The sequence below is a fragment of the Neofelis nebulosa genome, chromosome 9 (assembly GCF_028018385.1).
Source record: "Neofelis nebulosa isolate mNeoNeb1 chromosome 9, mNeoNeb1.pri, whole genome shotgun sequence".
NCBI lineage: Eukaryota > Metazoa > Chordata > Mammalia > Carnivora > Felidae > Neofelis > Neofelis nebulosa.
Window position 1 is genome coordinate 31,869,367 of NC_080790.1, and position 15,203 is coordinate 31,884,569.

General features: G+C 44.2%; 2 protein-coding genes across 4 annotated transcripts in view; one reads left to right on the plus strand and one right to left on the minus strand.

Annotated features, from left to right (window-relative positions):
• The first annotated feature begins 1,646 nt into the window (after positions 1–1,646).
• Positions 1,647–6,871, plus strand: GEMIN6 (gem nuclear organelle associated protein 6). The gene is made up of 3 exons (XM_058683104.1): positions 1,647–1,917; positions 2,263–2,400; positions 6,062–6,871. The coding sequence occupies exons 2-3, from the start codon at positions 2,276–2,278 to the stop codon at positions 6,435–6,437; spliced, it is 501 nt and encodes a 166-aa protein (XP_058539087.1). The 5' UTR covers positions 1,647–1,917; positions 2,263–2,275; the 3' UTR covers positions 6,438–6,871.
• A 5,488-nt stretch (positions 6,872–12,359) lies between these two features.
• Positions 12,360–15,203, minus strand: part of DHX57 (DExH-box helicase 57) — a 55,427-nt gene continuing 52,583 nt past the window's right edge. For all 3 annotated transcript variants that reach the window (XM_058683091.1, XM_058683089.1, XM_058683090.1), the window contains exons 23-24: positions 14,851–15,051; positions 12,360–13,018 (exon numbers count right to left, since the gene is read on the minus strand). In XM_058683091.1, the coding sequence (XP_058539074.1) occupies positions 12,875–13,018; positions 14,851–15,051 (345 nt within the window). In that variant the 3' untranslated portion in view covers positions 12,360–12,874. The remainder of the gene's footprint in view (positions 13,019–14,850; positions 15,052–15,203) is intronic.

Sequence of the window (15,203 nt, forward strand, 5' to 3'; positions counted from 1 at the left end):
CAATTGGTAGGAGGGAGGCACCAGGGAGACCAAGAGTAGGGGTTGACGGGGAAAAGGAAATGGCACATGTGAACTTGTTGAGGGTGGACTACAGACAGGGTCTCTCTGTAAACCTCCATTAGAAGTGGGCAGGCTCAGTCTGTTATAAATCAGCGATTCCAATAGGCAGATGCTGTGAATGATTCTTTAGTTTATCCAGAGGACTAAAGGGAGAGGGGAGAGAAGGGAAGGAAACTGCCCCAGTCACATCAATTTAAAAGGAGTAATTTAAGCTTGAAGCTAGCTTCCAAAGTCTTTCATTCTGCAGGACAGTTAGAAGGCTTCAAATACAAATGATCAGTTGTCACAGTTGGTTCAAGCTCTTTTGGACTGAATTTTTATGAGGTCAAACGTTTCATTTCACATTGTAACAACTGGTATTAAATTAGCTCTTTGTAGATTTATAGAGGACTTTAACTGGCATAATCTAATTTAATCTACTAAAGCCACATTAATATAATCAGCCAATCATTCAACGACTCAAAGTTGCCAAAGGATTATTTGAAACGATGGCAATAAGAAACAATATACTTTAAGGATTATGTGAACTCAAATCCCAGACTGTAAGGGAAAAGCTGACTAATTTTTTTTTTTTTTTAAGTTTAATTTTTGAGAGAGAGCTGGAGCAGGGGAGGGGCAGAGAGAGCTGAGGAAAGAGGATGTGAGGCAGCCTCCGTGCAGACATCAGAGAGCCCAATGTGGGGCTCCAACTCAGGAGCCCGAAGATCACTAGCAGGGAGGTCATGAGCTGAGCCTAAATCCGAGGCTTAATAGACTGTGCCACCCAGATGCCCCAAGCTGATTTTCAATGTTTTCTACATCGTGGTTTGATAGGCCTCTAATTCAGTTTCTGTAAATCTCCCTTGGTGTTCCCATTTGCCGAAACTCAATGTTTAACACCTTGTACCATTTTTCAGGATCACAGTTAAGAAAAAAATTCCGGACTATGCCAGGAGCCACCTAAGTACCTGAACATAAATCTGCGGCAGAAGCGAGTCTTTTCCGCTTTTCTACTGGGGAGGGGGGCGGGGGTTGGAGGAGAGGCTGGGGCTTTCCCACTGAGAGATCTGCTAGGTGGAATTCATCCCGATCCTGTGCTTTATTCTTTCTGGCTTCTGCAACTCCTGCGGGACTATAGCAAGGGCACATCCCGAAGGAGCAGAGGTATTAACTGCCTCACACCAGCGGAACAAACAAGTCTCTTGGCTCTATCGCTCTTCTCCAAGGCACTTTCACCTCACACTTCTAAAGCTTTAGGATTTACCTAGAGGGTTCTTGTGCTTCGATTCCACGGCAAGGGTGCATTTCCATGTCTACTCTCAATGAGGACCGGGCACGAGACTTTTCCTCTTTAAAAACAAAAGGTTGAAATGTCCATCGTGGCAGTGAAGAGGGGTGGCTCTAGCGAACAAGGAGCCTTATTATCTTATTATACAAAAATCTCAAGACCCGCCCGCATCCCGCGCCCGGCTTTTATCCCCCCACGCCCGCCGACTCCCTCAGACCTCTAGGTGGGACCAAGGTCAAGGACTACAAAACAGAGACTTCTGGGGGAAGGAAGTGGCGCAAAGCATGCTGGGTTTAGACGGCGCCGCCGGGGAGACTCCTTCCTTACCGCGTGGTCACTGCGTGCCTTTCGCTGTCCGGAGCTGTTAACTGGTATATTTCTCGTTTGTCGGGATTAAACGTTAAACACCACCAGGTTTGAGTGCTGCTCTAAGTATCGTGCAGCTGCAAGCTGGGTCAGGGAGTCTGCGTTCTAGAGCCTTCGCTGCTGCCCCCTGGTTCGTGCATCTTCCAAACAAAAAAGAGGAAATGGTCACAAATCCGAGGCCTCTCCCTGGCGGGATCCAGCGGAGAAACAGCCAGAGAGAGCGAGTGGGTGGATATCAAAGGAGTTTCGTTTTTCAGGTTTGGCTAAAAGTGGTGTGGAGAGCAGACAGAGTTAAAGGGTGTGAGCATCTGCCGACCGGAGTTCAAAGCCAGGGCGAAGGCCATCTGGAGTGGTACTGGGTAGTCGAATATAGAAGTAAGCCGGATGAGTTAGCCCCATGGCAACTCGGGATCTCCTAGCTTTCATATTGAATCGTGAATATCAGCTATTTCCTGATATGGAACTTGAGGCAAATCACAAGATGTTCTCTCTGCCTAGCATAGGGATTGGGGCATTTGCTTGAGTGGAACATATGTATTAACCCGGACTGGTGGTGGTTTTTGATCTAGTCAGCTGGCAGCCATGAATGAATGGATGAAGAAAGGCCCCTTAGAATGGCAAGATTACACGTACAAAGAAGTCAAAGTGACAGCCTGTGAGAAGGATTATAAAGGATGGGTTTTAACCACAGACCCGGTTTCTGCCAAGTGAGTATGGGTCCTGCTTCCCAGAAATCATAATGACACCCCTTTGTGCCGCCTATATGTTATATCCAAACTAAGGAAGTAGATAAATGAAAGCCATGTAAGAATTCGCGTGTAAGAATTGTACTGTCTTTAGGGGCGCCTGGGTGGCTCAGTTAAGCCTCTGACTTCAGCGCAGGTCATGATCTCACGGTTCATGAGTTCAAGCCCCGCATCAGTCTCTGCTGACAGCTCAGAGCCTGGAGCCTGCTTCAGATTCTCTCTCTCTCTCTCTGCCTCTACCCCGCTCACTCTCTATCAAAAAAAAAACATTAAAAAAATTAAAAAAAAAAAAAAAGAATTGTATAGCCTTTGAATCTAAGTGCTGTTCAAACTATGGATTACCCTGGCACCAGCCAGGTTTGTAGAAGTGAGACACTTTTTTGTTCCTACGTTTTTACTAGAAAATCTCAAACATACATAAATGTAGAGAGAATAGGATAACAGACAACTAGCTTTACCTTTCCCTTCTAAATGTCTTTAAGCACAGCTCATTTAATTTTGTACATAAATGCCTCAATGTAACTTTTTTTTTTTTTTTTAATTTTTTTTCTTTCAACATTTATTTATTTTTGGGACAGAGAGAGACAGAGCATGAACAGGGGAGGGGCAGAGAGAGAGGGAGACACAGAATCGGAAACAGGCTCCAGGCTCTGAGCCATCAGCCCAGAGCCTGACGCGGGGCTCGAACTCACGGACCGCGAGATCGTGACCTGGCTGAAGTCGGACGCCCAACCGACTGCGCCACCCAGGCGCCCCTCAATGTAACTTTTAATAGATAAGAACTCTAATAAATGTAACCACAATACCATTATCATTTTATTCATAAATACATCAATGTATCTTATTTAGCAGATAAACTCTTTAATAAACACAATAACATTATAATACCCAATAAAAGTAATAATAACTTTATTAACAGTCATGTTGAGATTTGCCTGGTTGTCTCAAAAGTATCTTTTAATATTGGTTTATCAATTTGGTTGATAACATCTCTCAAGTATCTTGATCCGTGACTGTGCACTTTCTCTATTTAGTTTTCTTTTTTTCCCCCCCTATTATTTTGGAGAGAGGGAGAGCAAGTGAATGGGGAAGAGGGGTGAAGGGAGGGAGAATCTTCAGCAGTATCCATGCTAAGCGTGGAGCCTGACTCGGGACCCTGGGATCAACACCTGAGCCGAAATTGAGAATTAGACACAACCAACTGTGCCTCCCAGGCACCCCATCTTTTTAGTTTTCCATGTCATTTATTTGTTGAAGAAATGGAATCATTTGTCTTACAGAGTTGAACACATTCTGAGTTTAGCTTATTGCATTCTCACGGTATAGTTTATTTCATCCTTTGTATTCCTATAAACTGGGATTCATATCCAGAGGTTTGATTAGGATCAGATTTGTTTCTTGCAAGACTACTTTAAAGGTGGTGATACACACACACTTTTTAAATTTTGGAATGATTTTAGATTTATAGAAAAGAAAGTACAGACAGGACCCATCTACCCAGCTTCCCCTGATATTGGCCTCTTAACCTAACTGTGGTACATTCCTCAAAACTAAAAATTTACATTAACTAAAGACCTGTCATTTGGATTTCAACAGTTTTTCCACTAATTGTTTGCCTTTTTTCTGTTCCAGGATCCAATCTAGGATCCCACATTACATTTAATCATCATGTGTCCTTAGTCTCTGATCTGTGACAGCTTTCAGTCTTTCCTTGTTTTTCATGACCTTGACACTTTTGGAGAGTACTGATGAGGTATTTTGTAGAAGGTCTCTCAGTTTGGGTTTGTGTGATGCTTTCTCATAAATAGCCTGGGGTTATAGGCTTTGGGAAGAGTACCACAGAAGTGAAATCCCCTTCACATCACATTGCATCATATCATGTATTTTATTTAGTTAGGATTTTTGCATTTGTATTCATGAGTGAAATTAGCTTGTAGTTTTATTTTTTTAATTATCTCTGCTTTTGGTATTGGCCTCATTTAATGAGCTAAGGCACAGTCCACCTTTTGTAGTCTCTAGAAGAGTTTGGTTAGATTAGAAATGTTTGGAGCTGGCTGGCTCAGTCAGTTAAGCATCTGGCTTCGGCTCAGGTCATGATCTTGCGGTTTGTGAGTTCGAGCCCCGTGTCTGGCTCTGTGCTGACAGCTCGGAGCCTGGAGCCTGCTTTGGATTCTGTGTCTCCCCCTCTCTCTGCCCCTCCCATGCTCGTGCTCTCTCTCTGTCTCTCAGTAATAAATAAATGTTTCAAAAAAAGATAAAAATAAATGTTTGAACCTTGGAGCACCTGGCTGGTGGAGCACGCGACTTTTGGTGTTGGGGTTGTGGGTTTGAGCCCCACGTTGGGTGTGGAGATTACTTAAAATTCAAATCTTGGGAAAAAAAAAGAAATGTTTGAACCTTAAAAATTGTATATAATTTGTTGGTAAAACTGAGCCTTTTTCCCCCCTCTTATGGGAAAATATTCTTAAATACTTACTCAGTTTTTATTAATGATTATAAGATGATTTATATTCTCTCTTTCTTTGACTCAGTAGTAGAAATTTATATTTCCCAGGAAGTTTTCTGTTTTAATTTTCAAAACGATTGACATAAATTTGTTCCTAATACTTTATACTGCCAATCTTTGCTGCCTTTTTTCTCAATTCTAATTAATCTTGCTTGAGTTTTATGAATTTTACATGTTTATTTTTTCTTAAAAAAGTTTTTTATATGTAATAAATAAAAAACTTTATTTGTGTGAGAGAGAGACAGAGCATGAGCAGGGGAGGGGCAGAGAGAGAGGGAGACACAAAATCCGAAGCAGGCTCCAGGCTCTGATCTATCAGCATAGGGCCCTATGCAGGGCTTGAACTCATGAACTGTGAGATGACCCGAGCTGAAGTAGGGCACTCAACCAACTGAGCCACCCAGGTGCCCCTACATGGTTTTGTTTTTTTTATCTTTTTGTTTTTTTCAAAGAGCCAACATTTGGCTTTAGTGATCTTGTTATTAACTCTTTTATTTTCTATTTCATTAATTTTGTGTTTTGTTATTTTCTTTGATCTACTTTGAAGGTGAGTTACTCAGTTGTTTTTGAACTCTGAAAGTTAAGTCTGTGCCCTTTCTTCTTTTCTAATATACGTTTAAGCCTTTCATAACTCTTTAATGCTTTAACTGCATTTCACAATGATTTAGGCTAGACAGAAAGTTTAGATGTGAGGCGCCTGGGTGGCTCAGTCGGGTGAGCGTCCGACTTTGGCTCAGGTCATGATCTCACAGTTTGTGGTTTGAGCCCCACGTCGGGCTCTGTGCTGACAGCTCAGAGCCTGGAGCCTGCTTCGTATTCTGTGTTTCCCTCTCTCTCTCTGCCCCTCCCCTGATCCCACTCTGTGTCTCTCTCAAAAATAAATAAACGTTAAAAAAAAAAACGTTTAGATGTATAGGACCCTCAGTGAATACTTATTGACCAAGTACAAACATTTGATGGTGAGAGGATTAATTTTAAACAGGGAAGTTCTTATTCCCTAGTTTCATTACCTGTTGGGGCTGGTGATGCCTCTCATTCCACTGCTTCTTCCATAGATTTATGAGACTTTAGGTTTTTCTTTTACAAATCTGCTGTGAACTTACTTTTCCTCCAAAGTATCGTCCTTGTGAACTTCCTAGAAGATGGCAGCATATCTGTGACTGGAATTATGGGCCATGCCGTGCAGACTGTTGAAACTGTGAACGAAGGGGAGCATGGAGTGAGAGAGCAGCTGGCACATTTGTTCATGTCTGGAGACTGCAAGGCATACAGCCCTGAGGACCTGGAGAAGAGGAAGAACAGCCTCAAGAAATGGCTCGAGAAGAACCACATTCCCATCACTGAACAGGGAGATTCACAACGGACTCTGTGTGTGGCTGGGGTGCTGACGATAGACCCCCCGTATGGCCCTGAAAATTGCAGCAGTTCTAATGAGATTATTCTGTCCCGTGTTCAGGATCTTATTCAGGGACATCTTGCAGCTCCCCAGTGAGAAGCCAAGAACTGTGGATGCGGCAATTGAAATGAGACTTCATTTTTATTTTTTCCTTCGTGAAGTGTTTGGATGTTAAGTCCATCATATTACAAGACTTCAGAGGCACACGTGTGTCGTGTGTGAGTTTTCATTCTCTGTTGTTTTGGTCAAATCAAAGATGTGGATTATGAGTGCTAATAAATAGGTAAACCACACGGATAGTCTCACGTGCAACAAAATAGCGCAAGGACCCTGAGATCAAGAGTTGCATGCTCTTCTGACTGAGCCGGCCAGACACCTCAGTGTCCTTCCTTTTAATTTCAACATACAGGTGTCTAGTTTGTTTGTTTGTTTGTTTTTTAAAACAAAAAACCTTCAGAGGCTCTTGCAGGGGTAAATTATGCTCTTGATTGAATTTATTCAAGTAAACTTTATTTCTCTATTGTCTTGTTTCTCCTGTGTCCCAGTTTATCTTTGTATCCTGAATTCCCAGGGTGGCTGGCACATAGCACCTGCTTAAAATAAGTTGGTTATATTGAAATTGTGAGCATAAGTGTGGGAGGATTTCCTGCAACCCCAATTTGGGTCTCAAACTAGCCGTGTAGCACACATTAGTTATAAACAGGACAATCAGCCTCCCTGTTAACTAATCAGATTGCACGCTTCAATTAATCCATTTTAGCCATGCTTACTGTGGAAAAGGATGGTATAAAGATTTGTGGGCTAGAAATAATGGGGACAGCTGGAGTTTAAATGGGAAAGTGCATAGGTGAATTTCAGAGACAGAAGGGCGGCATTAACAAAAACGTCTATAATTACGGATTGTTTTGTGTTGGGTCTATCATCAATGGATTAGTTTCCTCCTCATATGGGATAGTCCCTTGGTGCCCGTGTACAGCATGGCCCTTGATTTGTAAAGACATCTGTCTTCTAAAGAGCATAATGCATCTTTGACATTTAGTCTGGTAATCTTGCTAATAATTAAGTCCTAAAACCACCTGCTTTGTTTTTTCAGTTCAAACGATAGGAGAAGGGTTACTGAGCCTAGAAATCATAGTTCCTAGGTAAGCTTTATGTTAGATTTCAACATTTTACAGTCATCTACCTATAGGGCTATATATTCCCATCCCCCTTTACCCCTTTTTAAAAACCCTATTTGTGTTTTACCATATTGGCCAAAGTCTGCTAGGTTGGACTCCCTTCAAATAACGGAAAGATAAGGGAAGGGGGTGTGTGTGTGTGTGTGTGTGCGCGCGTGCACGTGCGAGTGTGTGTGTGCATATGTGTGTGTATTTCAAACATTGTAATACGGGCCTGAGTGTGAGAACTTGAGTTTTGTAGTGGAAAACATTAGCAGTATTAGTGTCACATGCAAATTGTATTTCCTTTTTTTTTTTTTTAAAGTTTATTTACTTTGGGGGGGGGTGTTGGGGTAGAGAGAGAGAGAGAGGAAGAGAGAATCCCAAGCAGGCTCCCAGCTATCAGCACAGAGCCCAACGAGGGGCTTTGATCTCATGAACTGTGAGATCGTGACCTGAGCCAAAATCCAGAGTCAGATGCTCAGCCATCTGAGTCCCCCGGGCGCCTCAAGTACTCTGTATTTTGGTAACAACGTGATGGACTCATAAATTCTTACTCACACAGTACATGTTGATCAGAGTTGATGTGGGCATAATTTGTATCTGACTAGTAACTAATAGCCAGACTTTGTAAGTGGCTACCTATCTGTTTTGTTTAAATAGGTTTTCTCCACCTTGGCACTACTGACATCGTGAACTGGATAATTTGTTTGGGGGGGGGGGGGGGCTCCTGTGCATTGTAGGGTATTCAGCAGCATCTCTGGCTTCCGACCACTAGATGCCAGGAATACACCCCAATCCCCACTCAGTTGTGCTGCCTCCAGATACCGCCAAATGTCCCCCGGTGGGCAAAATTGCCTCCAGTTGAGAACCACTCGTTGAAAACAAGCAAAATCTACATTTTCTCCTGTGAGGAAACCTCCTTATGGTCCTTGTACATGATAAGGTCCTGTATTATAGTTAATCGACCTCCATGGACAGACAGAGTCTTCCTTGAAAGGTTAGCAGATACTTTGGAGACATTTGAAACCCAAGGATGGAATGAGGCAAACTTATTGAAAGGGAACTCTGGAGAAGTAAATGAGTCGTTTTAGCTACGTTATCCCGTTTTGAATTAATTGCAGAAGAAAATCAGCCATGGATAATCTCCCCTTTATAAAACAAGTTCAACTTGGAAGGAAAATTAACTCCTTCAGGACATTTTCAATAAAGCCTAGGTTGGAGGACGTAGCAGTAATTGCATTTTCTGCATAAGGAATAATAATAAAAAAACCTTCGCTCTTTGAAATGCTTCTGTTGAAAATGTTTATTAGATACATTGTTATACCATATTTAGGAATACTGTATTTGTCATGTCAGGGTCGTCATCCTAAACAGATATTCATTGCTGGTATTTATAGGAAGTTGCCTTTTCAAACAAACCCCTTATACTGTCTTTTGTTGCCATTTGTTTCTTTCCTAAAATGTTGAATTACAGGAGGAAAAATCCAGTAAACTGATTTTTTTTTTTTTTTTTTTTTTTGAAAGAGAGAAGGCACAAGTAAGCAAGGGGCAGAGAGAGAGAGAGAATCATTCCCAGGAGGGGGAGAGAGAGAGCGAGCTCATGTCTACCCAAAGCAGGACTTGAGCTCACCCAATGTGGGGCTCAAACCCGCGAACTGTGAGGTTGCGACCTGAGCCGACGTCAGATGCTGAATGATTGAGCCACCCAGGCACCCCCCGTACGTTGATTCGAAGTCATCGTCCTCACAGCTGTCTCACTGGGGCGCCGCGTCCTGGCTTATTTATTCAATTAGCTGGGCTAGAACTGACTGGGGAGTAGACTCCGGGATGGTCCCCGTTAGGCAAAGAAGGGGCAGAGGCTGAACCGTCTGTGGGAACAAGCTCGTGTTTGGACTGCTGTCCTGTATCTTGATGAAACACGGATGCCACTCCTTCCTGCTGGTCCACATGTAGGGCACGAGTGATTCTCCAGCAGAACTCTTTCTTTGCTCTTTGACAAAACAAATTATTAAAACATTTAAGATTTGAAAGCACTTTAAGGATTAGTGATTGGCCACAAATCCTATTTAAGACCAATCTCTGATATTATCATTGTGGGGGCGATAACTTAGAAGTTAGCAAGAAAAAGTCTCTCCTGTTAATGATTCATCGTGGTTAATGGTTTACACAGTCATTACGTAGCTTTACATGTGTGAGGCTGAAAGACATTGAATAAGTCTATCACTCTGGAACAGTCTGAAACTATTGCCGTGACAATAAATTGTATTAGCTGGCTCTGTATTGTTTCCACCTGAGGCACTCCGTACTGTGAGTCCTCAAATGTTGACTGACACAGTTTCATGACCAAGTTCTAACTTCTGAAAACAATAGCTCACCCTGTATTTATTAACCGGCTAAATATTTTAAGCAAACTCTACCCCCTGCATTTAGGAGAAAATAAGCCCTAGGAATTATGCTTAATTCTAGCGTGACGTAGGAGGAAAGAGCCATCGTCTGCCCAGGCTTGTTCTAGCACAAGGGCAGTGGGAGCAGAATTCTGTCCCCGGAATCCTCATTTATGTGGCAACGAGGTGACCCTCACAAGACACCCTCGGAGTGTCAAGCCCGAGCTCACCAGCTCTCGGGCCAGCAACTGAGACAACGCAGCAGAATGCAGTCCTCAAAAAGCCAGCCTGGGCCGCACCTGAAAACCACACCGTTGGTCCCAATTTGCTTACCTTTGCTATATATTTTACAGAGTGACTTTCACAATGTCTTATTTTATGATACCCTCTCAGGGACATATTCAAACCATTGCCTGGAAATGAAAAAGAACACTGACCACATGCTTGCAGACCCACAGTCTGTGTGCTCTGGTATATTATTTAAACTGCTCAAGTGACAAAATGGAAGGGTACAGACCAAAATTTATTCCTCGTCAGGGAGTTTGAATGGTAGTATTCAGATATGGAGCTCAAGCAGGAAGAAGGCACTTTGTCAACCTATGACCACCTCTGTGAGAATGTTAACCTATTCTCATTTCCTGAGAAGTCCCCGCAGACATGCACTACAACAGTGTCGCAGACTAATTTTGTAGCAGGTACTGCATCGATATTATTTCCTAGCTAGGTTCCAGTAAAACAAATGAGAAACATTTACAGAGTTCTCCAGAAAATGAACATTAAATGCTGATCATCTTTTATAATTTTTTTTTTACAGTTTATTTATTTTGAGAGAGAGCAAGCAGGGGAGGGGCAGAGAGGGAACCCCAACGGGGCTCCACATGGTCAACGCAGAGCCCCACGTGGGCCTTGAACTCACGAACTGCAAGATCATGACCTGAGCTGAGATCAAGAGTCAGATGCTTTAGACACCCAGGCTCCCCAATGCTGACCATCTTGTTGGGGCTTAGAAATTTGGTGTCACCTTGAAATGCTACACTGCACTCTGATCTTCAATCGCAAAGAAGTAATCCTATTTCATTGATCTCATGTTAGTGATGGGGCTTAAGAAGTTTGGTCCTGGAGGTGAGGATTTCTATTTTATGTTATTTTTTTAATGTTTATTTATTTTAATGTCTATTTATTTTTGAGAGAGAGAGAGAGAGAGAGAGAGTGAACAGGGGAGGGGCAGAGAGAGAGGGAGACAAAGAATCCGAAGCAGGCTCCAGGCTCTGAACTGTCAGCACAGAGCCCGACGCGGGGCTTGAACCCATGAATCGTGAGATCATGACCCTAGCCGAAGTCCGGCACTTAACAGTCTGAGCGACCCAGGTGCCCCAAGGATTTTTCTTATTCAGTGCCTTCAGTTAAGGCTTCCCAGTCTTTTCCACTTTCTGGCCCATCTGTAAAATGACTTGTGCGACTTGTGCCTGGCTGCAGGTGGCCAGCCCATGATGACTGCCCCGAGGGGAGCGATTGCTCAGTACTCTCAATGGATGGTTTTGTTGTTAACTACAACCCGGCCAGCTGGCCAGTCGTATGTTGTGCTGCAGACTTGTGTTGAGAGCTGTGGGTCCATTCAGGCCGATGGCTCGATCTCGGGCAGCCAATATGAGCTCCGCTACGGCACCAAGAGTCCATACTGGTTTAAAAAAATGTGTCAGGACGGTTTTCTCCTGCATTTCTCCTGAGCAGTTCTGTAACGTGAGCCTTGTTTCCAGGGCAAGTCAGAGCCTGAATGCTGTGGGTGCTGTGCATATGCGTGTCTTTTATTTAAAGTGATAACGTGAATTCATGCCTTTTAAAAATACTACTTAGAATCTCAACTCTTCAAGTGCGCCAAAGTTTAAACATGCTTGGTAATGACCGTTTTGGACAGTCCAGGAGGTTTTCTGGAAACTGAACAGAAATAATACCTTAAAAAGTGACCACCCTTCACTGCAGTGGTTTTGCTGATTCGTTTGAATTCTATCTCTGGTGTGAAATCTGTAGTGACTCTACCTGAGCACTAGACAAACACAAGAATATTTTTTTCTACTCAGCCCTTCGGGATTCTTCCTGGCCACGCTGCAAAATGTCCAGAGGCAATGTAAATGTACTCATGGTTTTTCAACATGCTGGCTCCCCATTCACCTAAGTGGTGGCTGAAAATAAGCAGTCTCGTGGAAGATATTTTTATGGCTGTAAATCTGACACTAGCATGGCAAACTTTTCTACATCGACCGTTGCCAACTCTGCTCTGAGAATGCCATCAAAATTCCCCTTTGGGTAAGGAGGAGTATGGCCATGAGATCTGGGTGTGTGCCTAAGAGAGAGCAAGATTCCTAAATGGAAAACCTAAAACAGCACGAAGACACCTAGACGGTTCTGCTTTCGAGAATATGAACGTTAAGGGTGAGACCAGCTTGCATTCTAATAACAGATAAGAGCTCTTTAAGTTTGTTTTTTTCGGTTGACCTTTAATGAGTAAAAGTAAAAATCCCTCACAAGTCAAGTTTGCTTTGTAGCCAAGAGCCTAAAATGAAATTTTAATTTTTCTTGCTCACATGATTTTTTTTTTGTCCTTTTTCTGTTCCAACTTCTTTCAGATGAGCCGTTATGATAGAAAAAACATTCAGTATTTCTCCTCATGCTCCTCCCTCACCCTAGTAAAAAGCAGGAGAAAAAAAAATACATAGAATAAAACAGAATTGTATTAAACATTCACTTTTGTGTTACTGGGTGAATTTCCTTCATTCCAGGACAGTCCCAGAGAAAAAGACAGGCAAAGCTGGTTTTTCGACCGCCTCACACCGACACTCCAAATTGTGCTGGGAGCGCCCCTGCCCAGTCTGGGGGTCTGGGAGGCTTCCCTAGTGCGCGGCGCCTCAGGGCTTGGCTGGAGGTAGAGGTGCTGCCGTTATTTCCCAGGGGAGCACAAGGGGCGGGGCAGGCGCTCTCCCGAGGCAGGTCTTTATTGTGTGGTGACAAGTTTCACAATCATGCTGATGATCCGGGATCCTCGAGGACACGTACACAGATCTGTGCTCGGGTTTTTTATCTTATCCTGGAGGAGCTGGTCAAGTTCACAACGAAGTTCCTTTACTAATTCGGCCACCTAAAATGAAAGTTGCAGCGTAAGCAGCGCTTGGGTCAACGGGGGAGGAAAGGTTATTACAGGAAACATCCCAGTGATGATTATCATTATTCTAGATTGCTGCTATTAATTTTACCTCCACGTGGTGGGGGGAGGAGAAACTAACACAATTTATTCTAAAAGCGCTTCTAAAATTTCTTGATGGAGGCGCCTGGATGGCTCAGTCGGTTAAGTGTCTGACTCCGGCTCAGGTCATGATCTCACAGTCCGTGAGTTCGAGCCCCGCGTCAGGCTCTGTGCTGACAGCTACAGCTCTAAGCCTGGAGCTTGCTTCCGATTCTATGTCTCCCTCTCTCTCTGCCCCTCCCCCACTCATGCTCTGTCTCTGTTGCTCTCAAAAATAAAAAATTTTTAAAAAGTTTTAATTTCTTGATGCAGCTATAGGAATGTTCACTCAATGTCCACATCTCCTTTCAAGAAAAGATTAAATGTGAAAGGATGGCTTTTATGTAGTTCTCCATATTAAAGCCTGGTCACCTTTTATAATTTGTTCCAAGAGGAGAAGCAGGAAAATGGAAAATTAAAAATGGTAGATACTAAGAAAAAGTCTCTAGCTTTAGGATACATTCTATGCTTTGCTGGGGCTAATAGCTCCACATTCTTTATGGCATTTTGCTCGTGCTGCTGTTGGAGCAGGCACTGGAGAGGTCTTCCCGACATGCTTTGCCCCTCCCCCGTCGTCTGGCCACCGTGCAGTTTGCGCCCAGACGGAACTCAAACGGGCTCGTGCCGTGGGCTTTGCCAGAGTGAATGGCTCAGGTGACCCGGGCCTTACAGTTTATGACACTCGTTTGGCCACAACAGTTGGTTTAAGAGAGGAGGTTTCTGGTCTCCCCTTCCGGACACTATGCTGCAACAGACGTGAGGCTGGGGGCCGCCGCAGCCATCCTGCCCCCACAAGGTCAGCCAGCCTCTCGTCACCCAGCTGCCTGGCCTTCCGGAAACTGTACTGGGCAACACGACGGCCACTCGTCACATGTGGCTCATCTAAGGGCCACTTTGAACTGAGATGTGCGGTGAGTGTGCACACTCCAGATTGTGAAGATGTCGCATGAAGAGGAGTATCTCAGTGCGCCCTTATACGATGACACGATGACATGAAAACTTTTTAGATGTGTTAGGCTACATAAAATTAAGATGAACTGCGCCTATTTGTGTTTTTCAAATGTGGCTACTAGAAAAATTGAAATTACACATGTGGCTCACGTATTTTTATTGGACTGTGCTGCTTTAGATGTTACAGTTCAGTGTGCCAATAAATTCTCTTTAACGTTTGAGTTGGTGTTTCTGCTTCTTGCCGTCTAAGACCTCTACCCGATGCAAATGTCAAAATGAATTTTTATTTCCTAAGCGTATACTCTGCCTCCAGTGTCTCTGCAGACACTCCAGTAGTGAACACGTGAGACCTGACAATAAACAATTCAGATCCATTATCTTTTTTTTTTATGGCAGTGGTGGAATCAGGGTGATTTTTATTTATTTTTGCTCGTCTGTGTATTTTGGGACTTTTCTTTGGAGAACATGTGTTATCTGTTGAACAGTTAGGAAGGTCCAACATCTCGCCTGCAGCTTCTGTCCTGAGCCTCCCACGCCAGCCCATCCTGGGCTCCCCTCCCAGTGCCTTCCTGGTCTCTCACTGAGGCTCCGGGCCTGGCCTCCGTCCGTGGCCCGCTACCCTCTCCTCATTCGTTCTTTGCCAGCTCTGCCGTCCTCCCTCGCTCCCTGCAGGAACCCGTCTTCTCCTCGAAGCCCCTCGGGGCTCGTGCCTCCTAGACAGGCCCGCCAGCCCTTACCTGATGGGAGGCAGCCGCGAAACGGATCCAGCCGTCATCCAGGGACACGACAAACGCTCCTCTCTGAAGCTGCACGCTCACCTGGCCTCCCCCGAACAAGACCAGCGGGTACACGGACACCATGCTGCAGTCTCGGATGAACACCCGACTGGTTCTGATCTTTTCGTGGTACACCAGGTAGGGGCTGTCAAAGTGTCTGACCTGGAACAGAAAACCTCAGATGTGGACACCGGCAACCGAAGGGGAACCCCACCCATTCCACAGATGTAAGCACCGCCTGGCCATCTGGGGCTCCCCAGATTGTCTCCGGCCCGAACCTTTCCCCCGAGGCCGGACTTGTACAGCAACTGCCC